At 42.8% G+C, this 26,272-nt stretch overlaps 1 protein-coding gene and 1 long non-coding RNA gene across 10 annotated transcripts in view; one reads left to right on the top strand and one right to left on the bottom strand.

The window, feature by feature from the left end:
- Positions 1-15,111, bottom strand: part of LOC109496182 — a 34,481-nt gene extending 19,370 nt beyond the window's left edge. For 3 of the 6 annotated variants that reach the window (XR_006592388.1, XR_006592391.1, XR_006592390.1), the window contains exon 1: positions 14,840-15,110. This is a non-coding gene — a long non-coding RNA (uncharacterized LOC109496182). Of the gene's footprint in view, positions 1-14,839 lie in introns of all 6 variants that reach the window. The other 3 variants (XR_006592389.1, XR_002152076.3, XR_006592392.1) reach the window with 2 other exon arrangements.
- The window catches only part of SAMD12 (sterile alpha motif domain containing 12), a 388,238-nt gene that overhangs the window by 246,506 nt on the left and 115,460 nt on the right, over positions 1-26,272 (top strand). Inside the window, exon 5 of one of the 4 annotated variants that reach the window (XM_045049820.1) lies at positions 18,433-18,755. The exons of the other annotated variants lie outside the window; for them this stretch is intronic. Coding sequence (XP_044905755.1) covers positions 18,433-18,440 — 8 coding nt within the window. The 3' untranslated portion in view covers positions 18,441-18,755. Of the gene's footprint in view, positions 1-18,432; positions 18,756-26,272 lie in introns of those variants that run through there. 4 annotated transcript variants of the gene reach the window in all.

The raw sequence follows: 26,272 nt of genomic DNA, 5'->3' as shown, positions 1-26,272 counted from the left end.
GCATGTGGATAAAATTGCCAGGTTTAGTCAAAGTTTGTCTAGAGTCTTGCTGTATTTAGTCAAAAGCATATCACTTCTGTTGCTGGCCTCAGTCCCAGACTCCCAGGAAATTCTTAGTGCCTCTTGACCTGTGACAGTCTTCATTTACTCCCTAGAGTGGCCCTGGTTTTGAATGGTGTTGGTGTCGAGCCTTCCTGGGTCCTGGAGCAAGCTCCACCTGCTACCGCTCTGATTCCCTCAGGCCACCCTCACCAGACCATCCCATCCCATCCCATCCCATCCCATCCCATCCCATCCTGTCACCTCTGAAGCCACATGAGTCTGTTGCTACGCCTGCCATGATTCATGGCCTAGAGCTACAGGATCAAAACTTCTCAAACTTTCATTTATTTAAAAGAAAGCTCAATATGCACATGTGGAGTTCTTCCTGTATGTGAAGGCTGCTCTCACTTTGCAGTTGAGTAAATGGAGGCACACCAAGGTTAAGAAAGTGGTCAACCAGCTGGTAACTGGTGAAGCCAAGAAACTAGTGCTCCAGTCCAGTTCAGGGTTTCCATCCTTAACCCCCACTGTGCTGCTTCTCTGTGCTTAGAGCCACCTCATCCAACCTCGTTTGGTCAAATGAGTTATTACATAAAAAGCTCCTAACACACAGTAAGAGGAATTTTTGTGCTAGCTCTTGTTATTTGCATGTTTAATAAAGGGTGAAAGCTGAGGCCATAGAAGTGATGCAAGTCTATACATTTAGGCCAGGATTTCTCAAACTGTATTTTGTAGGATGCTAGTATCCTTTGGATATTTATTTTTGAGAGAGAGAGAGGGAGACAGAGTGTGAATGGGGGAGGGGCAGAGAGAGAGGGAGACACAGAATCCAAAGCAGGCTCCAGGCTCTGAATTGTCAGCACAGAGCCCGACGCAGGACTCGAACTCACGAACTGTGAGATCATGACCTGAGCCGAAGTCAGACACTTAACCAACTGAGCCACCCAGGCATCCCATAAGATATCTTTTAAAAAAAAGTGATCAAAAAGGTTTGAGAAATGTTGGTTTCAGAAAAAAAGTCTTTCATACCACAATACCTTTCAGATCCTTTAGTATGCTAATGTGCATTATTTATTTTCAAAAGGTGGCCATGGCATATAGAATTCTCTTAACTTACTAGACCCTCCATAGGAAAAAGTTAAGGTAGCGGGCCTGCGATTCTTTTGTTAGAAGGTCCTACTTGCAAGATTGGCCCTTGCTGGTGTCCTGAAACTTGATTTTCAGGAGGGTTCCCAGCTCTCCCTGATCAGATGGCCCATGTACTTAAATTGTCTGTATGGACAATGTCATTTATCCTGAACACGTGTTTTCCTTCTGGGAGTTCGGAGTTTGGGTACATGCTAGGCAGAGGATGCCATGTGAACAGCCTCCAATAAAAATCCTGGCCAGTGAGTCTCTAATGAGCTTCCCTGGTAGATAGCATTTCACACAACATTCTCACCACTCGTTGCTGGAGGAATTAAATGCATCGCGTGTGACTCCCCCGGGAGGGACTCTTGGAAGCCCGTGCCTGCTTGCTTCCAGACTTCACCCTGTGTGCCTTTCTCTTTGTTGATCTTGCTCTGTATCCTTCTGCTATAATAAATGTCGGCTGTGAGTATGACTATTTGCTGAGTCCTGTTGGTTCCCCTAGCAAATCACCAACCCTGGGGATGTTTTTAGGGAACATTTTCCCAACAAGAAAATCCTATTCCTCACTGTTTTTTTAACATCCCATGGGAACTGGGGTTCTACAGCACACAGTATGTGCAGTGATGAGCTGTTCAGTCCCACATTTCAGAGGTAGAGATCGCCCCACACAACCACTCTGGGCTTCTTGGTAAAAAATCTTAGGGTTCCTAAGGCCCACGTGGAGGCCATCACCAAGTAACAATTTTCTTCCTGGCTGAGACACATAGATTAAATATATACTGACAGAGCAGAACTGACTGTTACAATTTCATTATTCTTTTGGAACAATCGGCTGGGAAGGGTAAGGATGCAACCAGTAGCCTCAAGATAGAGCCATCTGTTACATTCTTCCATTTTTAGACTTAGCTCTTTAGCCCAGGATAAAACTACTTATATAAATTTATATGAAATTATATTTCCATTTATGTGAAAATGCATTAAATTATATAAAATTATGTATGTGTAGAGGAGATTTTTATATATATCTAGACAACCCTACTAAAAGGACTTTATGGCTTTTTGAGCCCTATGGATCATAACTCACCCCTTAGTAAATATGATTTCCCTGAGTTCATTTTACAGCATAAACAGATGCACCAAGGGTCTCCTGAGAGCAGGTAGGCTGCTATGGTGCATGAAACCCAAATAGAGGGGGTGATCAGCCTCAGAATGCATTCCTCCAAGACCTTTCCCGGTACTCCTCCTCCTCCGCATTCTTCATGGCTGACTTGTCCTCCTCTTATGCTTTTCACAGCTGCCAAAAGTTATATTTGCATATCCTCTACCATGGGTGGGGAACCGTGCTTCCTGCAATCCGGCCTGCTTCAGCTGACTTCCCTACCTTCTGTGTCTAGACCAGCCTACCCTGTGTTTCCTTTGACCTTGTTGACCTGTTTCCAGATAATGGCCAGTCTTACACCAAGACCCTGCCAACTCTTACTAGACTGGCCCTTTACCAAGCTGACTAGTGCACAATTTTCTAAGCACTTTGCTCTCCTCACTGTCTCAACACCCCGTGCTTATGCTACAGCATGTCGTGATTGATGTGTTTCTTCTGTCTTCTCTGCCCTTTTCAACCTGTCTGAATCCCATCTCAGGTTCCAATCTGCTTTCCATGAAGCTGGCCTTCTCCCTTGGACCCCTATGGACCTCCCTGGACCTTGAACCCCCACCAATATCTGGGCCTGTGGCACACACCTTAACATTTATCCTTTTATTTGCTTAGACATCTAACACATGGTGATTGAGCTCCTAATAAGGGCTATCCATCGCCCTAGAAAATAGGGGAATAAAAAGAGAGAATGAAACAAAGCCCCCACCCTCAAAGAGCTCACCGTGTGGTTGAGCCCATACCATGCCATACTGTTCTTTTTCATATGCTGGTCCTGATTATTCTCTGCACCTCAAAACTCTCTGGGAACAATGGGTTCCTCTTGTGTTTTCTTGCATTTTCAGAGTAATGAGTGTTCAATCGTAAATAATGGTTAATCAGGAAAAGAGCTGATTTCTATTCATTTCTACAGTTCATGAGCCATATTAGCCTCTGTTTCCTCATCTGCAAACTAGCAATAGTCATATCTACTTCTTATAGTACTGTAAGGGCTGACTTAAATAATGTTTATAAGTGCCTAGCCCTGGGCCAACCACATACTAATCCCTTAAGTGAATGGTAGCTATAATTCTTATTAGGCAAGCCTGTGACACAGGTTTGTAATTTTTTGTACCTAGAACTTTGGCCTCAGAGCAGCACTGGGAGATTTTTCCTAATGGGCCAGATCCTGGCATTGTACTGCCAACCTTCCTGCACGAGATCTAACCTGAGCAGAATGGGTGGATTTAAAAGAGAAAGCAATTATGAGTCAGAAAGTCAACAATGCATGTAAAAACCTGCCAGGCTTCCTCTGCATGAGGATGTGGATTTCTACGACCATTTTTGGCATGAATTTTGCTGTCCGTAACTTGCTTCATTTCCTGACACTCAAGGCAGAGGGAGAGGGAGAAAGAGAGAAGGGAAGAGAAGAGAGCAAAGAAAAGAAAATTAATTTCCATGTAATAACTGAATACTGTGTGCCAAAGACGCATATTCTGTCCTGACAGCATCTCCGCCAGGAAGGGGTTCTTGTTTGCATTTTACAAATTGGGAAATGGAGACTTAAAGAGGTTAAGTAACCTGACAGAGTTGCACAGCTAACCTAGCACAGATCTGAAGCCAGTGCCCTTCACGTCAGATGTCCTTCGGGAAATCACGTCCATGGAATTCCTGGCCTGATCAGGCCTGATCCATCTGGATCTCACCTTCTACACAACCCATTCCCACTCTGCTCAGTGGGTCTGTGGCAGAGAAGACAGCTTCACAGCAAGCTTGCAACTCCACTGGAGTAGTACCTCTCCCCAGGCCTGGGACCAGGTCGAGGCCAGCAAGGTGCCTGGTACCAAATGTAAGGAGGCACTCACTCCCACGTTCATTATGTGCAGACCCACGATTTTGCTCACCCTGATCCCAACCCTGCTCCTCCTACGGACCGTCCTGGGATATTGTTGCTGGGATTTGCTAGAGGCAACTATACCAAGACCTCCATCACCGAGAGAACCGAGATACGTCTGAGACTGGCTGGCAAGTTGTCTGCCATTCCCACCCTTCTCAAATCCATGTTTCTGTTTCTGGATAGCTCCTGCCCTAAAACTGTTTTCCCACCTTCAAAACTACCTTTCATGGCTTCAACTGACTTTCCCTCCAAAACTATAATATGCCATACAAGCAGAAGAAACTACAGAGATCCTTCACCACAGCTACATCATGGGGTTTCACCCCATGTGTTAATTCTACCCTGCTGGAAAGTGGCCGGGAGAAAGAACTGGAAGGCCAGGCCAGGGCATAGCGGAAAACATGGTGCTCTTGGTGGAAAGGTGCTGGTTTGCAAACTGGCCCTTATGCACAGAGGGCAAGGAGAGACCAATGAAGGAAGCAGTTCAGTCCAGATCAGTAGGTAGCAGTATTAATAAGCAAGAGAACTTATATACAAGGCTTGTGTTGGGCAACTGCAGGACAAGTAGATCTCCACACCCACCCGCCAGATTCTTAAAGTTTACAGAGAAGCCCTAATGGGGCTCAGTCACATATTCATCCAGATGGTCTCAACAACACTTTACTCTGTTAAGGTCCTTGGAACAGCTCCCACTGTGGAAACAATGGGCAGAACACACATTCCACGACAGAGGAGGGGGCGCAGAGCCCTTGATTCCCCAAGTCTGGTTTACAGGTCAACTAGCGGTCATGTCTTCTCCATGACCTCTTGCCACAACAGGGTGACCCTCGGACACAGAGTATGGGCAGTTGTACTTACCACTGTTGAAACCCAGGCTAGCCCTCCTCATCTTACAGAAGAGGAAACTGAGGCCATGAGAGGGAAAATGACTTTCTGCAGTTAGCTAGCTAATGCAAAATCAGGGCTAGAAACCCTGTCTCCTGCTTCTAACATGATTTTGACACTGAGCCAGGGAAATGGGGACCACGATATACTTTCTTCTCTTGGCTCTGTTATTACCACAGCTACCACCAACTCCTAAAATGAGGCACAATTCAGCATGCCTGGGTGGCTCAGTTGGTTAATCGTCTGGTTCTTGATTTCAGCTCAGCTCATGATCTCATGGTTCATAGGATCAAGCCCTGCATTGAGCTCTATGCCAACATCGTGCAGCCTGCTTGGGATTCTCTCTCTTGGCACCTTCTCTGTTTGCACATGTGTGTGCTCTCTCTCTCTCTGAAATAAACATTTTTTTTTAAGTGAGGCACAGTTCATACTGTAGCTGTGCACCATTTTGCTCTCCCTCAAAACTTATCCCTCTAATTGAGTACCAGCAACGTGGTTCATGGGCCACTTCCATCAGAGTCATCTCAAGCATTGACTCAAAATGCTGAGTCTTGGGACATTACCTGGTTCTTCTCAGCCAGAGGTGCTTTGGTCACTAAAGTTTAAGTACTAATGTGGAGTTTATATTGTTTGTATTAGTGACTTCTTGGTTTCTGTGCTTCTCTTTGGTTTTCTTTCCTTTGGGGCACTAAAGTCAATACCTCTATCATGTATTTTCAGTTTTCAAATTCAAGAGATGAAAGTCACTATACTTTTCATCAAACTGTGATTTGGCTAAGAAAGAAATGGGAGAAGGGAATTCTCAGATAGCAGACATTCAGTATTCCCTTGTGGGTCATGATAGTCATGTAGAAAGATCCCTGATTTACCAAGTGGTGTGTTTTCAATAAAAATCTATTGTCAAAGATGGTAAAAAGCTTTTAAGATCTTCATTTTCAGTTGTAGGCAAAATATTTCCAAGTGCACATCAGTACTTTCTTAAATGTCCTTTATAAGAATTTGGTTTGTTGTGTGAAAGAAAGGGGACATGCTGGTGGGCATGGGCAGTGTCCACAAATGTGTGGACATATTTAAAAATGTGATTTAAAAATCAGGAGATTGCACCTTTTTAAATTTGAATTTCCGTCATCTCTTTTAAATATTCATAATATCTCATACTGGACTATAGTCTCACAATGCGACAACCTGGTATCTTGATACCTACTCTCTGAAACAGACTATGGCACATTAGAGATGTTTATAAATTCTTTAACATTCTTCCTGTTGAGATATGTGGTCTGGGTTTCCTCCCTTTGAGTCTGGGAAAGCTTAGATTTCTCTGACCAGTAAAATATGGCAGAGGTAATGCTATGTAAGTTTTTGGACACAGGCTTACAGAAACTGGCAGCATTTACTTCCTGTCTCTTTTTTGTATGTATGTATGTATATATGTATGTATGTATGTATGTATGTATGTATTCATTCCTTCATTCATTCATTCGTTTAAAAGAGCAAGCAGGAACAGGGGAGGGGAAGAGAGCGAGGGAGAAAGAGAATCCTAATCAGGCTGACCCTGTCAGCATGGAGCCTGACATGGGGTTCGATCTCAAGAAGCGTGAGATCATGACCTGAACCAAAATCAAAAGTCAGGTGCGTAACCAACTGAGCCACCCAGGTGCCCCTCCTTCTTGTCTCTTGAGACAATGATTCAGGGAAATGAGCCACCATATATCAAGTGCAACTGTCCTGAGACCATATGCTATGAAAGCCCAAGCCACATGAAGGGGCCCTAGAAGAAGAAATGCCATAGGGACAAAGACAGAAGGTCAAAGAGCATCAAAGTGCCAGACACACGATTGAGGAGGCCACCTTGCAAGTAGACCTTCCATCCCCATGAGGGGCTGTCACATGGGTAAGAGATGAATCACCAAGCTAAGCCCTTTATGAATTCCTGACCCACAAAAGCATAAGCAAAATAAAATAATTGCCTTAAGCCATAAATTTGGAGTAGATAAGTGAACAAGAGCTTGTGTTTCCAGTTTGTTCTATTCTGACCTCCATTCTTTCCCCTGGCTTCAGTTGCTTAAATTATTTTACATCCTGGTTCCTGTAAGAATTTGGATTCATAATCTTTATTTAAACCATGGTCTGGAGACCCTTGAATTATGTGAACTCTTGGAAATTAAACTATTAAAAATAAATACATATATGACAAAATTAGGTTCTAAAGGCGGGAGGGATACCGAAAAAAATGGAAATTTCTACTTGAAATACTTTATCTTTCATGAACCACCTTGCTCAAGGTGAAAAGAGTATAAGATCGAGGATTGGTAAGCTTTTTCTGACAGTTGGCTTCCTTATCTTTAAAAGCAGGTCCTTGGGGCGCCTGGGTGGCTCAGTCGGTTAAGCATCTGACTTTGGCTCAGCTCATGATTTCGCAGTTCGTGAGTTCGAGCCCCACGGTCCCCATCAGGCTCTATGCTGACAGCTCAAAGCCTGGAGCCTGCTTCAGATACTGTGTCTCCCTTTCTCTCTACCTCTCTCTCCCTCCTACTCTTTCTCTCCAAAATAAACGTTAAAAAAAAAAAGCACGTCCTATTCATCTTTGACATTCGTTGAGTCTTTTAGTAAGATAGCTCAGCTTTTGTATTATTTATTTTGAGTGTGTATTTGTGTATCTGGTAACACATTAGAAAGTATATTTATTCCATGGCATGCTAGCCTGTGGGACAAAAGAAATGTCTAGTTCTTTGTTGAAGTCTTGTACCTCCAGCTCTCAGTAAATACTTGTTGAATAAATGAATGGACAAATGGATGTGTATTAGTCACCCAGAATACAAAGACAAATGAGACCCGGTCCCTGCCCTTGAGGAGCTCACAGTCTATCGAACCCAGGCAGCAAATTAAATACTGGTTATGCCTCCTGGGTAGCACATTCTTTTATTCAAAAACACTACTTCATCTGTGTCTAGCCACTGTTCACGCCATACCCAGATGAAACAGTAAGCTACATGAAAAAAAATGTAGCTTTGTATGGTGGCAGATGGCAACTAGACTTGTTCTGGTCCTCATCTGCCAAATATCCAAATATCAGATTTTCACTTTGCACACCTGAAACAAATATAATGCCATAGGTCAATTATACCTCAATGAAGAGAAAACAACACACATTTCTTGGAGGAGCCCAGAATGAGACAGGGGGCTGCTAGCCACCTCCCCTGAAGAGACTGCCTTGCCATACTGAGTTTAGGTAGGAGGGAGCTGGGTCCCATCAGAGCTGCGGGAAGCAAGGCACAATCACTCAGAGGCACCATCAGGAACCCATCAGAAAGGCAAGAACAGAATCACTGACGTGTCACTCCATCAGGCTCTGCTTACACAGACCACAGAAAAAAACAGTGAGGCTGTTGGATCAACACCACCACTCAAAGCTGCAGCCAGAGCTGAAAGATTCAGGGAAAACACCAAAGTTTTGTTTTGTTTTGTTTTGTTTTGCTAAGGGAAATGGAGGAAGGCCTTGGTTGTAATCAGCCTGCCCCATATGGACTTGAAGGAATTCTCTTTTTTCCTTCCCAGCTATGTTGGGCAAAGTGTCAGCTTTTGCATTTTCCCCCTTTCTTTATAATTGAGGACTTTGTGAAACCAGACAGAGAGGAAGCAAAAACATTTGTTTAATCTTAAAGATAGGTGGCTCCTGGGCTCCTGGGTGGCTCAGTCAGTTGAGAGTCTGACATCAGCTTAGGTCATGATCTCGTGGTCTTTGAGTTCTAGCCCCACATGGAGCTCTGTGCTGACAGCTCAGAGCCTGAAGTCTGCTTCAGATTCTATGTCTCCCTCTCTCTCTCTCTGCCCCCTCTTCCATTTGCACTCTGTCTCTCTCTCTCTCAAAAATAAGTAAACATTAAATACATACATATCTATATATCTGTATCTATATCTATATATATATAATGTTGATATGATCAACATTGCACAGAGTGTTAATTAAAATGCTTTTGGGTTTTGAAGAGTTTCTTGTTGTTTATGTTGAATGGCAACCATGAGGATGTCAGGAAGTCATCAGGGGGTGATGGCAGGGCTGTCTCACCAATTTCCAAGCAGTAGAGTCACATTCAAGCCCAGGGAGGCCAAACCCTGCAGCTGGAAATGACTTTCTGTTTATAAAGTAGAACCTGGTGAAATACTTAACCAGTAGTTAATTTGCTGCTGGACTGAGCTTCTTCAAGCAGAAATCTTCTGAGGAAAAGTAAAAGAAAGACCAACAGAAACCATATTTCCCTCCAGTTTCTCACAGTTTTTAAAACTGCCAGCATCTTAACCATATAAGGAGAAAGTATCATCTTTATCAAGGGTCATTTTTTTTTCTTTAAAAAGTAGCTGTTTCACCATTTCAACATTGGAATCAAGAGTAAATATAAACTCACTGTCTTAGGAATTAGGTAAAATTATGAAAACAAACCAAGTATTAAAATTAAATAGTAAGTGCAGAAACCATCGATAGGAGATGGCAATTTGCTTGCACACGATGTCCTGCTGACCGTCCGCTTTATCCAGTTCTGCCTGAAGAGATCCACTCTCAGAGGAGAACTTGGTATCTTCCTGAGAACTGATCCTGCTTGCTAATTTTTGACTTTATTCTTTCAAGTTTCACAACCTTTCTTTGATCTGTATCTCGGCTGTGCATCGCTGTCAGCTGTTACAAGTGTTTCCTGTGTGATCCACTACCCCTGGTGATTTCCGTACGTTTAAATCTAGAATCTCACATCCCAAGATTCCTGTCTGTAGATAGGCGGTACGTTATTAAGTGAATAAAGGTTTTATTGCCTAGCCTGTAGGCGGTGACTGGAAGGTGAAGTAAGGTTGAAGAAAGCATGTCAAGACAGCATGCTTGGTCTCCCTGCCTTGAAGAGGTCTGAAAACACTTAGTACCTGGGGACCCAGGGCCTGGAAGAGGCACTCACTGATGTGGAAAAGCAGAACTGGCAAGTGACATGGCTTACTGGCCCAAAGCCAGCAATTACTAGGGACCCGCTCAGTTGCATAGTTTTGTCCCCTTAATGTAGTGAGCCGAGCATTTTAAATGAGGACTACGTAGATAAAATTCCTGAAGCATGAGCCTCTTTTTTCCTCAATTCATGAAGACTGTTCTATAATCATAAAAATCACAGACCTAAAAGGAACTGTAAAAGATTATTTGTCCATGCCCCTGACTTCAGGTAGAACCATGTACAACGTATCTATAAAGAACAATGCACCTGTTTTTAAGCATTCAAGAAAATGACAGTAGCCAGCTTTCTTCGGTAACCTATCCTGATGCTTAATTACCTTCCCCAGAAGAAAATTCCTAGAATAGCTTCAGAGTCAGAACTGGATTCAAATGTCTGTGTTGTCACTGTCTGGCTATGTGATAGTCAGCAGATGACAGATCTTGATAAATCTTATTTGGAACGTGGAATACAGAACAGTCTACTTACATCACAAGGTGGTTTTTGGAAGTAAAGAGATAATGTAGCACCTGACACAAAGAAAACATGTTCCTTTTCTATTCCTCTTTCACCCAACCAGATACCCTCCTGTTGTGTTCTTAGTGTCCTCTGACTCAGTGTGGAGAGACCATGTCAAGTGTCTGATCACTCTCTAAGGTAGCGGGTAGCGTGGCGTAACTGGAAGACGGCACAAACGTCAAAGGGAAGTTGGCTTGCCACCTTCTGGAGAGCAAGACAGAGTGAGAAAGCAGCTAGTGTATCAGCATGTATTCGTTGCCACCATAATAAAGTACCACCAACTGGACAGCTTAGAACAACAGAAACGTGTCCTCTCAGTTCCAGAGGCTGATAGTGTGACATCATCAAGGTGCCAACGGGGCCGTGCTCCATTTGAAGGCACTAGGAAAGGGTCTGTTACGGGCCCCTCTCTCAGCTTCTGGTAGTTCCTTATATGGCTACATAACTCCAGTCTTCATGTGGCATTCTCCTGTGTGTGTGTCTTTGCCCAAAGTCCCCATCTTTATAAGGACACTAGTCTTATTGGGGAGCACACTACTCCAGTTTGACCTCATCTTAACTAATTGCATGTACAACACCAAATAAGATCACATTCTGATTTGCTGGGGGCTAGGACTTCATGCGTGAGCTTTGGGGGTACCCAGTTCAACAGTTTACTAGGTTGTGAAATAGTAACTCCTAAAAATCTTTTGCCAGGCATTATTTGATATTATATTTAGTACTTAGAACAACATAGCTTTGCAGCCAGCCTCAAACAGTACGGGAAGACAATTCCTTGGAAAACCAGTCCCAAGCCCCTCACTTGTTCGGAGAGAAGGGAAACGTCATAGTGGAGAACCCCCGAGTCATGTGCACAGATGGAAGAGGGAGACAGCATGGACTCAGAAGGGTGAGGCAACAACAGATGTCCTGGTTGAGCCACAGGAGGAATATTACAGGATAAAGAAAGGACTTGAGAGGCAGGGGCTTGTGAACTCTTCTCAGATCTGGGAGGTTTCTCTTCCTCTCGCCAGGGCTGTGTCCCCCTCCAGGGCTGGGAAGCTTCTGGCCCCACAACTGCAGGATGATGCAAAGGCCTTCAGCAGTCCAAGGAGAAAATATTTTTAATGTTTTTTTTTTTTTATTTTTGAGAGAGCGCACATGAGCTGGGGAAGGGCAGAGAGAGAGGGACAGAGGATCCAAAGAGGACTCTGTGCTGGCAGCGGTGAGCCCAATGTGGGGCTCAAACTCACGAACTGTGAGATCAAGACCTAAGCTTAAGTCAGACACTCGCCTGACTGAGCTATCCAGGTGCCCACAAAGAGAAAATATTTCTAAAAGAGCTCTCGCCCTGAAAAGTAGCCTTCATGAAAAGAATAATGGTAATTGAGATTCTCAACACCACATTTTTGGGAAGTTGGGACTGAGAAAAGTTTAGAGTAATTTTCACAATATCAAGAGAGATGAAGAGCAACATTTTGTAATTTTAAAGCAAGGGGGAACAAGAGGAGGCTTGAATTATGCGAGGTGTGATTCAGATTAGAAAAGAACTTCCTGATAGTAAAAGAAAGAAATTGTGGTATTTTCCCTACTTATCTTAGAAAGGCACCCATGTCTCTATGACAAGCACAGTCATATGAGAGACTGGACTTTTCCCATCCCTTTTTGAATGGACCGGCAAGATACTGTGTGCATAACCTATGCCAGGTGCAGGGCTAACGTCTAGGGTGATAGGGATGAAGGGCACAGGCCAAGTCTTCATAGAGTTCATTGACTCATGCTTCATGCTCAATACCTAGCTGTTGAGGAAATACGGAATGGAGATGTATAAATAGATTGTAACACAATGACAGAGTACTGCCCCATACTGTGATTATATTTCTGACTGTGGGTGAAGTAATTAATGCTTGGTGGATGAGCCACTTGAGCATCTTGAAAGATTACTGTTAGTTTGTGAAGCAGGTGTGGAAGGATGGGACACGCACAAGAGTCATGGCGCTGGGTCATCTGGACACCTGCTACAGTGTGATTGGAGTAGAGGTTACGTAGTAGAGACAAAAGGACCGGTGATTAGGAGGTGGGAGGAGAATGAAATATACAAACCCCAGTTCTTCAGAGTCTCGTGAGCTCCTAGTGACTCTAATGGTTTATTTACCATAAGTCAAGTCTTACCTTATTTAGTACTTTCCTGGCCTGTCCTGAAAATAGGACAACCTTTTTTGAGCTTCATTTGTAAATTTGTAAAACAAAAGAATCATTGCTGAGTTCATATTCTAAAAAATAGGCATGAGTGAGGTGATTCTTCAGTTTGGGAATATTTGACCTCAGCCATGGATGTCTGTGAACATCCCTTCTCTTTCAGGAGTGACATGTTTCATGATCATGATACAGAAAACTGAACTAGCCTGGCATCAGCTGCTTAACAGAGAGTGGTGGGGCTTCACGTAGGAGGTACATGAGGAGAAGGCACGAGCTATCTGGGATTCTCAATGAGGTTGGAGCCACAGAGCACAGGGAACTTGCTATTTAGCTCTTGCCAACTTCTTGCAGAAACATCTCCTCTGTGCACAAGGAGAGGGTGGCTCTGAGGGGCTCAGAAGCTCAGGGAACATGCTGCTACAAATGCTGCGTCTTGGACCCTCTGATCTCTCCCACCAAGAAAGGAGATGTAAGCCAGGCAAGAAGGAGGTGGGAGCTGAGGTGAATCAGCTGTGAGAGGAGCCCTCCCCATGTGACTGTCTACTGAGTACTTCCTCCTTTTCAGACTCGGTGCTAATGCTGGAAGGCAAATACCATACATTCCTGACCAGCAGGCACCCCAGGTTTTCCTTTAGAGACAGACATTTCCTTTGCAAAACAGTTGAATAAGCAGTCACTGTACCACAGGAGAAAATAAGGAGATAAGCAGAGGATGCTGTGGACCCTAGAGGGGGCCCCTAACTCCCCCCTAACACGGCAGAGCATTCCAGGCATAGCAGCAAGATTCAAGAAGTGACTTGCTCAGTATGGCTGGAGTTTGCTGTTTGTGGCAGGGGCTGAGACTGAAGTGTAGATAGAAGCGTATGGTGCTAAGGGACTGGAATGTCACCTCTAAGCCCCCACAGGGCAGAGGACCCAGAGTCATTTGGCTGTAAGCCAAGGTCCCACACCTTCTGCATACACATGCACAAGCAATCATTCAAGGGCACTTTCCTACCATTGCGATGGTTATGCTGAGAAAACCAGGGAAGAGCACAATTGTAAAGAGTAATTAGTGTTGTGACTAAATAAATGAACGCCACCTGTGCATCCTGTTTGGGGAAATGAGTCAAATTAGTGAAACAAGTTGCATAATCACAGCAAATGCCAATCTCAGCCATTGCCGCTATGCCGGTCATTTCTAGTTTTAATGAGTGGCTTCGTGATCAGTGTTCATTCAGATGAATGAAGAGGAATTTTAGGTTTATGTTTTATTTTCAATCACATACGTAATATGTAATCGTTGCCAGAATTTTTATTTTTTTAAATTTAGTTAAGCAAAAATAAAAAAGATACTCTAAGCCCACCATGCAGAAATGACCATCAACATTTTGGTGCATATACTCTCAGACTTTCATAAATATGTATATTTATGAAATGTATATGCATATGTATATTTATGCATATATGCATATATTGGGTATGTGTGTATTTATGCATATATGCATATGTGTGTGTTTATGCATGTGTGCATATATTATGCATACGCATATATATGAAAACATTATTTTGTTATTTCTTCTGTTGTCTCAGTTTACATTGGACTTTTTTTTTTTTTCAACGTTTATTTATTTTGGGGACAGAGAGAGACAGAGCATGAACGGGGGAGGGGCAGAGAGAGAGGGAGACACAGAATCGGAAACAGGCTCCAGGCTCTGAGCCATCAGCCCAGAGCCCGACGCGGGGCTCGAACTCACGGACCGCGAGATCGTGACCTGGCTGAAGTCGGACGCTTAACCGACTGCGCCACCCAGGCGCCCCTACATTGGACTTTTTTTGTTGTTGTTTCTTTTATTCCTCTTCTCTCTCTCTCTCCCTCTCTTTTTTTTTTTTAAGTGGGGGCTAGTTTTACTATACAATCAATCGGAGTTTTTCTTTGATTCACTTTTCCTTCCCTATCCCACTCCAGGAATTTGGAAGGTATGGTACTTGTTTTAAGTTCCTCTGATAGTTACTACTGAATTTTTAAATAAGAGTGATGCTTAAAACCCATGTTCTAAACTTATGTCTCTCAAATTATCAGTGTCAAGCATGAAACAGTGTCTGTTGACTCACCACTTTTTTATAAGTGGAAGATGACTGCAGGTTCCTTCCTCCAGCTGGCCATACGCGTCGCTCCTCCCACCCAGTTTTTGTTGCTCTGCTGGGAGATTGATATCCTGGATTGTAGTAGCTAGGGTCTGGAATAACTAAATCATTGATCCTCGTGTAATTGGACGTCTTGTTTCAAGAATGACAGTGTTTACATTCTTCATGGAAATGATGCTATTTAGCAATGTCTGCATTCCATTTTCCGTGCTCTTGCCTAATCTCAGTTACCATAGAGAACATCAGTGTTCTAGAACCGTTTCTCAGCTGAAAATGTCTTCTCGTTGCCTTCCATTTCATACTGACAGCAGCTTGAGCAGATAATAGAATTTGGGAATCATAGCCTAAGCATTCTCCTTGGAAACTAGGTGGACACACTCCACTAACTTCTTTTTCTTTTATGTTATATTTTTTTTCCTGGATTGGGGGAAGATTTTTTTTTTTAGACTTACTATTGAAAGCATCTAAATGTTTATCAGTTTTCACTGAGTCCTCAGTAAAAACCTTTTACACTAGAGATATTTTTTTTCATTTCCAGGAAATTTCCTGCAATATACATTTTTGAGATTGTTTCTGTTGCATTGGCTCAGACTGCTTCCTCTTTTATTCCCATTATACACCTGTTACAGATTCTGTTTCGGTGATTCCAGCCCGTCTATTCCTCTTCCATCGTTCCACTTGTTTTGTTTTTTTTGTTTTTTTTCCTCCTTCTGAACTCTGGGTGATTGTCTTAAGTTTGTACTCACCAGTTTCCAAACCAGATTGATTTTTGGATCCACTTCAGGGAATTTTTGTAAATATAGATTTCATAGCTACACCCAAGGCCCACTGATTCAAAATCTCCTATATTTCACCCTAGGAACGTGTATTTTAAGTATGCCCCCCCCCCCCAGTTTATCTGGGTTTGGGAGCCACTGTCCTATTTCACTAATCTAATTCCATTTAATTCAGGGACGATTCTCCCCTTTACTGCTTTTCATGCAGTTTTAAATTCTGCAATGGAATTATTTGCTTGCTTGTGTTCTTTTCATAAAATCCCTTTTTTATCTCTGTTTGTTGCCTCATTACCTCTCTTATAGCAACATGGTGTGTTGAGTAATTACCTTGAGAATACAAAGTGGTTACTCTTAAACTTTTGTCTTTGTCTTATGGCAATTCTTTTCTAAAGTGTGCTATTCTTTTCTCTTTTATGTGTTACATTTAGTCCCTTGTGTTTATATTATGTTTATAATTTGTGTTGTGGAACTTTTTTTATTCCGTGCTAGGGCCTATTTGATAGCTCACTGTTCAATGGTGCCTTAGGTGATTTCTCTGCATCCCCAGGTACTCTTCCCTTGAGGGCTGGCTCATATTGCCTTTACAAGTCTTGTCATTCAGCAGTCTGAGGAGCATGGAAAGGAGCCAGCTTTATGAGTAGACCCAGCGATAGAATTTTGCTTTACTCAGCATTTCCTACATATCTGGGGGCTCTTGCATCACAGACCAGTTCCTCCACATCTTGGGTGTGTAGTTGACCCTGCCCAGTATTCTGCGTACCTAGCATGGCTACCTCTACTAATATCTGTCGATCTGAGTTGGGTAGAACTTACATGAGTTGGAGCAGTATCCTATCTAGTTCGAGGATGTTTCTCCTGGTGTTTTGTTTTGTTTTGTTTTTTGTGTGGAATGGCCACATTGTTGACAATTGGGTTAGAGAAAAATCCCCACTTTTGCTGGAGGTGCGTGTGATTGGGCCATGTGCATTTCTTCCCCAGACTGCATGTTCCACGTTGTTCCTGTTAGTGAGCCCTTCTACCTCCTGTAGACTACAGTTGGCCCCAGATCTCAAACCTCTACAGACAGAATCTGTCCTCTGGTTGTCAGAGTAAGTCCACAAGAAAAGGCAAGTAATAGCCAAACACTGGAAAAAAGCTCAGTATCCATGTGCAGCTGTGGTTAATGAATTGTGTATTTGTACAATGGAGTGCAAACCCTAATAGCCACATGCTATTTTGACATATGGACAAAGGTCAGAAACAAAGTTGAACAAGAGTCGAATGGAAGACCCCAAACAGCTGTGCCTCACCCTGAGAATGGGAACTGGTATGTCTTCCCTCAGTTTGAGGCCATCTACATGGTGGCAGATGCAGGTTTCTAGATGCTTGTAAAACAGCTGTGTTAGGTGACCTAGTTCAGATACGGAGAGGCTATTCCCCGTTTTCTCTTTGCATTTCTGAAAGGAGGAAGGTGGGAAGCTGGCTTTAATGAGAGATTCTTCCCCCCAAACACAGAATAACTACGCTTATACACAGGGCGTTGTTACTGGTAGCATGGGGATGAACAGTGCAGGCCATTTTCAAGCAGTACTGTGTGCATACATTTTCTTTAGAGGTATGGTTAGTGCCATGATGCCTGCAGGGCTGAGGACAGTGAAGCTTGGCGAACTGAATGGATTTATCCCTCTTGCTGTCAAAGACAGAAGCCGAATTCAAACAGAGTCCAGAGTCCCCTCGCTGTCCAGTACATCACAATGCCTGATGCTTCAAATCTATATAGTCAACTCAAGCTGAAAGATACTTCCAATCATTCAACAAATATTTATTGAGTGCCTGTTATATGCTGGGCCAGTTGCTGAAGACACAGCATTGAACAAGACATATCTTTTTACTGCTGTCATGACACTTAAAATATTGAATGGAACATAGACATTAAAGAATTACATGAAAAGCCATTAAATAACAGTTGGGAAGAAGATACTGTATGATAGTAGGAAAGGGGAGGAACCTAGACAGGGTCAGGAGAAGGATTTCTTAAGTGACCATTAATAGGAACCCCAGGGGCGCCTGGGTGGCTCAGTCGGTTAAGCGGCCGACTTCGGCTCAGGTCATGTTCTCGCAGTGTGTGAGTTTGAGCCCCGCGTCGGGCTCTGTGCTGACAGCTCAGAGCCTGACGCCTGTTTCAGATTCTGTGTCTCCCTCTCTCTGACCCTCCCCCATTCATGCTCTGTCTCTCTCTGTCTCAAAAATAAATAAAGGTTAAAAAATTAATTAATTAATTAATTAAAAAAAATAGGAACCCCAATTGATAAAACAAGTTAAGCAAAGAAACAAGGAAAACGGTAATACAATAAAGTCACAGCCAGTAGGATGAGCCCAGAGGCTGGGAAGGACTTGGCAAACTAAAGGAATTAGCATAAAGGCATTGTGAAGAAGGTAGGCAGTGGCCAAAGACGAGGGGAAAACTCTCTGCAGAGCCATGGCAGCCACGAGGACAGGATTTGGGTGTCACATTAAAAGTAAGGGCAGGTTTCCACAGGGTTTAAAAGTGGGAAGGGAATGTGGTCTTATCCATTGTTACCTACTAAAAAGAGGGTGAAGAGAGCAGACCAGCTTATTCCTGAGCCACAGTATAATTGGGAATGTTTAATGACCTGTTACATTATTGTAGATTTGCTTATAAATATCTAGCATCTAAAAGACTACTCTCAGTCTACAGATTAAAAATTGAACATAGACTTGGCAAGCCTTAAAAGACATCCCTGATCACAATTTTTCAAGTTGAAAATTTGTTTTCTGAATCAGGATCATGATGAAACCCCCCCGGATCTTGCCACAGCTCACCACCTTTGCCGCTCAGACGTGGCCGCCCTCCTGCCCGCGAAAGATTGTGTTCGTGACCCGAGGGTGGCTTAAGCTCTTCAATAGACCAAGGGAATCTACCACATAGCAGAATGGATAGGACTTTATTTTAAATCAACATTTTATTTTTATAGATTCTCACTCAGTGACTATAAAGAGTCCATTCAGTAGATCTTTTTCATATCAGAGAATTAATTTTTTTAATGTTTATTTATTTTTGAGAGAGAGAACACAAGCAGGGGAGAGGCAGAGGGAGACACAGAATCTGAAGCAGGCTTCAGGCTTTGAGCTGTCAGCACAGAGCCCGACGCGGGGCTCAAACCCACGAACTGTGAGATAATGAACTGAGCCAAAGTCGGACACTAAACTGACTGAGCCACCCCGGTGCCCCGAGAATTAATTTCAATATAACTTCATCTGATTGCCTGCCATCCTTCCTCTCCTCTCCCCACTTCCTCTGACATTTACTCATTGTGTCTTCAGAGGCTGGAAGATAACTAATTACTTTCCAGAATAATGTGACCTACAGTGACGAATGGTCCGATTCACACCTGTTTATTGAGTACCTATGGCATGGAGGTACTGCATCATACACTTTGACAATGAGTGACAAAGATGAATGAGCCAGGTTTTCTGCCTACAAGAAGCCTCCAGTTCCAGAGGAGATCAGAGGATCACAACAGGCTGTATATAAGTGCTACCCAGATGGCTAACACAGTCAGGATTTTCAGAAGCAAGAGTGAAACAAGGAAGACTTTTAGTTACCTGGGTCTCTGGCAATAAGGAACTATACTTAGGAGATTATTTTCAAAATATATATTGAAATCCCATGCTTCTGAAAATTGATTATGTCAGAATTCTGAGCACTCCATTCATGTATTCCCTATGTAATTCCTTTCACTGAGTCGATCTCTTTAAACAAATCTTCTCTAAACCAGCAATGCATCTTTGGGAATCACTCACTTGTGTGCGGGTTTGCAGGCCATCATGTGGTTACTCCCTGGGAAGGATCAAAATAGCTATTGTCTAGTTCTCATTTTTTATTTCCTTCACCGTAAATGGGATGTAAAGCTGTCAATGTTAAGCTAATTATACTTAAGCTTTTATTTTCTGCTGCTAGATGGAATCGTGTAGAAAGTACCCCCCACCCCAGAAAATGGGACATTTAATTGCAGTCATCATTGTGACATTAGGTGAAGCACCTTGCTATCCTTTAGAACCTCCTTGCCATAAAGTGTCTGACTAGCCAGGGAAACATGTGCAGGTCCCTATAGAAATACAGTGTGTGTAATACTTAGTAGAAATCCCCTTAGGCCACAAGGTAGCAGTTCCTTAGTGAGGGGGCCAGGGAAGGGGAGGTGATCTCTGTATATACCAATTCCAGTACAGATTAATGAAATTTTAACCTCACGAACATACATTCCTAAATAAGCTACAGTGGTTCATGCTGCCTCTTCTTGGTGCCTAGCTATCATCCTCCTAGAATCTGAAACAATATGATTCACACTCTTGGCCATCAGGCCAGAAGAAAGCGTGACCTGGAATATACTTTGGGTATTAAAATACAGAATCTTCCCTAAGTCACCCCCAGCTTGGGACCCTGAGGTTTTGGCCTCTTTTAGGAGGTGAAATTTCATGGCTTACCCCTCAGTTATGGTGACTTTATGCCAGTCCAGGCCCAAAGATAATTGCTCTGAAATTCTTTACGAGGAAACCTTATTTATCATTTGCATATTAGATCCCCTACAACGGACTGGCAGGCATCAGAGTCAGTCTGTCCTCTGGCTGTAATTTCTACGTGTGCACACACGCACACACGCAAACCAATTTGACACAGTGGAGCAGGGTGCTGTTATTGAGAAATTGAAGCACTGGGTGTGATTAAATAAGATCACACATCTCATTCTCTCCTTAATTTCACATCACTTTCAGCAGCTGAATCCACGTGCTCCTCCCATGGCGTCAGGCCACATTGTGCATTTTTAGTATGCCCAGCAGAGCAGTGGCAAAATGTTTCCAAAGTAAGCCACCCTGCTGGGCTGCTGTGAGTCAAATCTGCTTTGTCTCCAAATTATTCACTATTGCTAGATCCGGTTTATTCGCTCATTTCCCTAGAAGGGAAGACTTCTGGCACTTTGACATCATCGATGCTCAGTTTCAACTAAAAGTAGTTGCAAAGCATAGAGAAGACTACAGTCAAAGATAGACACACAAGTAGCAGTCTTCACAACACTTCTTCTTAGCCCCTCTTGTTTCCTCCCCAGCTCCCCCACATCTTCACACCCACCCCGATGCTCTCTGCCTCTAGGATTAGGGATTGGAAATGGCGTTAATGTATTGTGTTTGCAAGCCTGTCCTGAGAACTACATGTGTGGCATTCTTGATGCCACTGAAAACTGAAATTGAGGCAAGGGGGGCATTTCTGAGATTAGGGTTCAGCGTGTCTGACCCTGCTGTTTAGCAGTTCCGGACCACCAGGAATAAAGCAGCCTCCCTGAGAGGAGAAGCTAGCAGGGATCACGTGGCACCCCCAGCATGGCGGTAAGCACCATCATAGATGCAGTCTCTAGAGACAAAGGAATAGCTGTCGTTCACAGCTGTGTGTGTGTGTACCCTTCCTTTGTAGCCAGAGGCCAATCCCAATGACCAGTCATGGGTCAACTGTGTAGCATGGTGTGGGTTAATTCATTCCACAAAGACAGATGGAAAGCCTATTTGCCAGGTGCTGTCCTAGGTGACACAGAGCAAACACCTCACTGCTGAGGAAGCTTATCCACTCTTCCTGATCTGACCTCTGCTTACTTCTCCATTCTCATCCACTCATCCATTCACCACCAGCATGCTCTACTAGCATCCTAACAGTAACTTGCATGCCCATGAGTATCGTGTACTTTCTTGCTTTCATTCATTCAGGTCCATGTGCTTGGGAAGCCTGAACCCACCTCTGCCCCATTACTTGCCTAACTCCCAGCCAGATGTTGGGTCTCATTTCCTCCAGCTACTGCCCCAGGCCTCCTCACCTCTCCTCTGAGCTCACCACAGTATCTCTTTTTGTCTTTCATCCCTACTTTAACCTTTTCAGGGGTAGAGACTGTGTCTTATGGTCCACGTTCTGTTTAACACATAATAGGAACTCAATAAATATTTGTTGAATTAATCACCGAATTCACTTATAGCCTTGAATAAGATCCACATGCACTCATCTGCCCCCCATGTAATTTTTGTAAGACCCACAAGATAGCTCTTAAATTGCAAGTGGAGAGATTGTGACATTTATAATCGTGATCACCCTAATCATAGTGAGAATTAAGACCCCCCATGTACTTTCTTATGAAAATCACCTCTTCTCCCTGGTATACTTTTTAATAAGAGTGGAACCCCTTGGCAAAATTAAATTGGAACTGTTAGAAATATTAGGTGATTCTTTGTTGGAATCACTTCTGGAGAATTACCAAGCCTTTGCTTTCCTTACCAAGTACAAATTAAAAGTTACTTTAAAAATAATAAGAAGAAACAGATTTACATCTAAGAAAAGTAGGCATGCACATAGATAGAAAGCACTGGGTGAAAATGAAAGCTGTGTTTGGACGGTGAGATTAAGGGTCTGTTTTCCTTTTTTTAAATGTTTGGTATTTTATAATTTATTTTGATGGAAAAAGTGTTAAAAAGAAAAACAAGAATCTTCTTGAAGAAGCTCATATCTAAGGGTTTTGCTTTACCTGTATGAATTCAAGTGAATCAAACGTTTTCCCTGACTGAACAAATATTTTGTCAGTGCTATAGTGTTGGATAGAATTTTTTTTATCTCAGCCTTTTTTCAGCAAGATGTTCATTGATGCATTCATTCATTCATTCAACAAATAAATATTAAGTATCTACTATGTGTCAGGCACTTAAGTATGCGCTTTTCTCTATTAATAGTAATGGTGATTTGCAATAGATACATTTCTCAAATCATTACATTGTATACCTTTAACATACGGTGTTGTATGTCAACTATATCTCAATAAAGCTAGAAAAAAATAATGATGACTTGAGAGTACTTGCTCCTTCTCAAAGCTCTTTCCCATACATTAGGCGTATTATCACAATCCTATAAAGTAAATAGGACTTGTGTATTAGTCACAAATACATTAGCTGCTCTAACAAATATACTCCGGAAAGCGAGTGGCTTAATTCTCTCTTATTTAACAACCCTAGCCGAAGGTTGCAGATCAGGGACTGACTGCTTTACATAGCCATTTAGGGACCCAGGCTCATAGCAGCTCTGCCACCTTTAATAAGCCACTTTTGGGGCGCCTGGGTGACGCAGTCAGTTAAGTGTCCGACTTCAGCCAGGTCAAGATCTCGCGGTCCATGAGTTCGAGCCCCACATCAGGCTCTGGGCTGATGGCTCAGAGCCTGGAGCCTGTTTCCGATTCTGTGTCTCCCTCTCTCTCTGCCCCTCCCCCATTCATGCGCTGGCTCTCTCTGTCCCAAAAATAAATAAACGTTGAAAAAAAAATAAGCCACTTTTGAGATTGCCCTGGTCCGCACCATTCAAACCTGGAAGTAAAGGGCCTTGACCAAGTAAACACAGGTTGCAAATGACACTTGTGCTTACATTCTGCTAACAAGACTTTAATCGCATAACCACACAAGCCTTGAGGGGAATTTGGAAGTGTAGCCTACTCCTGTATTCAGGGTGAAGGGAAGAATAGATTTTGCTTGGTAGCAGCAGATGTTTTTAAATTGCTATTTGTAAGTTGAAAACAACTAAGGCTCAAAGAGGTTGACCTGCTTACGATCACCCAGTCAAACATGAAAAATCAGAATTAGAGAAGTCAGGATCCTAAATGCTGGACCAAGATCTTTTCCATCACGTGTTGCCTAGAAGTGAAGTGATAGCAGAACACTGGCTTTGGAGACACATCACCTGTGGATTTCCTAGGCACGGCCTGCATGAATCTGGATAGTCATAGCACAGCTCAGAATTTGACATTCTTGTCTTGCTTTACTTGGTTCAGTCTAGACCAGAGAGGGGATCCTCCTAGTGTTTGAGGAAAGGCTAAATGTTACCTTGCAGACATTTTAATGTAAGCAATGTGTGTGGCTTTCCAACGCCTCTAAAAACAAATCTGAGAACAATCTTAATAAAATCCATACCCACGTTGTAAGTTGAAGCACTGTTCACAGGCATTAATATAGCCAGGGTGTCCCTGTTTCTTTCCTCAGTTTCTCCCTATCCAGTGGCTCATTTAATGACTGTTGATGGAGAGTTTATGATGTGGCGGGCACAGGGCTACACAGATGATCAAGACAGACACAAGCCCAGCCACGATGGAGCTCGTTGTAGAGAATAATGGTGGAAGGCCTCTTCGGACATAGCTTTTGGGAAAGCATTTCTGAGCGATAATATTTAAGCTGAGCCCCAAAGGATGCTAAAGTATGCTTATTATACCCACACAACCTATGAGGTGGGTTCCTGCTGTCATCCCCACTTTACACATAAGGAAACTGAGGAATAAAGAAGTTAAGTGGCTAAATAATTTGCAAAGTGTCACACAGCTAGTGAACGAGGCCAAGATTCAAACTCAAGGAGTCTGGACTTGTGGAATCACTGTGTTGTACACCTGAAACTATGTGATAATGCCAACCATACTTCAGTTAAAAAACTCAAAGGGTCTAGTTCCAGAGGCTACCCTTGTACCATCATGTTACACTTCCATACCACCAAAGGAAGACTCAAAACTTTCCAGTCTCCATGAGCAATTTTTCTCTCCTTTAATTAAAAACAAAAGCAACAAACCACCTCTTTCTCTTAGCTGAATAGTCTTAACCTAAGATTTCTAGATCCTTCCCGACTCCAACGGAGCCATGGATAGAATTTAGTGGAGCTGATGAATTTAGATGTATGTATATATAATATTTTACAGAATACTGTATTACACATATTGTATATTTAATCAACTTTTACTGAAATTTAACATTTTATTATGAATGTAACAAAACCTCAGTATTCTTAGCAGTTTATGTGACTTTGTCACTAGAAACACAAGTAAGGTTTAATCGCATAAAGATTTCTTGAAACACCATCGGCACTCATCACTACTGCCAAATTACAAAAGTTATTTCTGCCAATAGATTTTACTCTTTAATGCATTGACAAAGATACACATGTATTGTTAAACCACAAATTCTTAAAACTGTTTTGATAGGTGTTTTTTTTTTAATATAAGTTGTGTATTTTGTAATCTTACATATTTTCTTTCTGCATTTAAAAAGGTTCTTGAGAGGGAATTCATAGGCTTTCCCAGACTGCCAAATAAATATCAGTTTATAACCCCTTGAAAATTTTTCTGTGACTTTAACAATCTTTCCCTGGGCCACAGCTTCCACCAGAAGCGATTGGGCTGACTTACAACTTAAAATTCAAATTTTAATGGTGTTTCTCTCTCTCTCTCAGTGTGGAACATGTTGAAAAGGAGTTGAAAAGTAAGACTCCCTTCCTTTAACCCTTTCTATGTTTAAACTTTTGCCCTTCTTTCCTGTGTCACCAGATTTCTAGAATAGTCTGTGGATTGTCTGGATTTTTCTCATGTCCCATTTTTCCATAGCTCTGTTTTCTGGCTTGTCCCCCAAGTTCTTTTCACAAGATCATCACTCTAAGATCATTGGGAGTCCTCTGATGTTAAATGAGTCCTTCTCAGTGTTTCTTTTCCCTGACATCTGTAGAAGTTTGCTACTTCTTATCCCTTTTTCTTCAGGGGACCTTCTTGCTTCAGCTTCAGGAAAAGTCATTCTCCCTTTCATACCTCCTTCACTGTGTCCTCGCAGGCTGTCCTACTCTCCACTCCTCACAAGTTTCTAAATATTTCTTGTTGGGAAACCACATCTAGCCCTCAGACATGACCTGAATCTATACACTAATTATTCTAATCTGAGCTAGTTCTTCTCAATTTCTTTACTCGGTTCCCAGCTCTCCATGGAAAAATTTTACCCTCAGAGCCCGAAGACACCACCAATGCAGCACACCGAAGGTGAACTCATGCATTGCCTGCTGTCTTGTCCTGCAGCCATGTTTTGATCGTTGACGTGAGACTTTTCCGATTACCCAAGTGAAAAACACCAGGGCTGTCCTCAGTTCATCCCTCCCCATCGCCCCTACCTCTGCTGAACATTAGTCTACACTATTGAGGAAGTCGTTTTGATCTGGCCCAAGAGTCATTTGTAGTACTGGGAGGGAAGCAGACTTTCTAGGTGTAAGTTTTGTGAGTATAAAATCAATTTATAACCCCTTGAAAATTTCTCTGTGATTTTAACTCTCTTTCCCTGGGCCATAATGGGTGACTTATGACTTAAAATTCAAATATGGATGATTTTCTCTCTTTCTCAGTGTGAAACATGTTGGAAACACAGGCCACATTCCTCTGCCTGGACCTCCTTCTCTTGATGACGAGGGGTTTCTAACCTTTTCCTGATTAGGGCAAGGTGAGAGAGGTGCAGGGGTCAGGAAAGGTCTTATTTGACAAACACTGATAGAAGCCAGCCCACTCTTGAGGGCTGACAAGTGTTTAGTCTGTGATGGGTTCTTCAGACACCACTACCACCCCCATTGCTGGAGATGGCTCACTTGTGGTTCCCGCGACAAGAGAAAATGCATCCGCACTCTTCCACAAGTTTATTTTTCTTAAACCAACAGCATTTCAGCAATGCATCAGCCTTTCAGCTTGAGTTGTGTTTTCGCCTTTTAAGTGGCTTCTTTTGGGAGGTCTTAGCTCCTCCACACCAGCTCTGTCCTGTG

This window comes from Felis catus, chromosome F2, assembly GCF_018350175.1.
Source record: "Felis catus isolate Fca126 chromosome F2, F.catus_Fca126_mat1.0, whole genome shotgun sequence".
Classification (NCBI taxonomy): domain Eukaryota; kingdom Metazoa; phylum Chordata; class Mammalia; order Carnivora; family Felidae; genus Felis; species Felis catus.
This window is presented reverse-complemented; position numbering and strand designations above follow the sequence as displayed.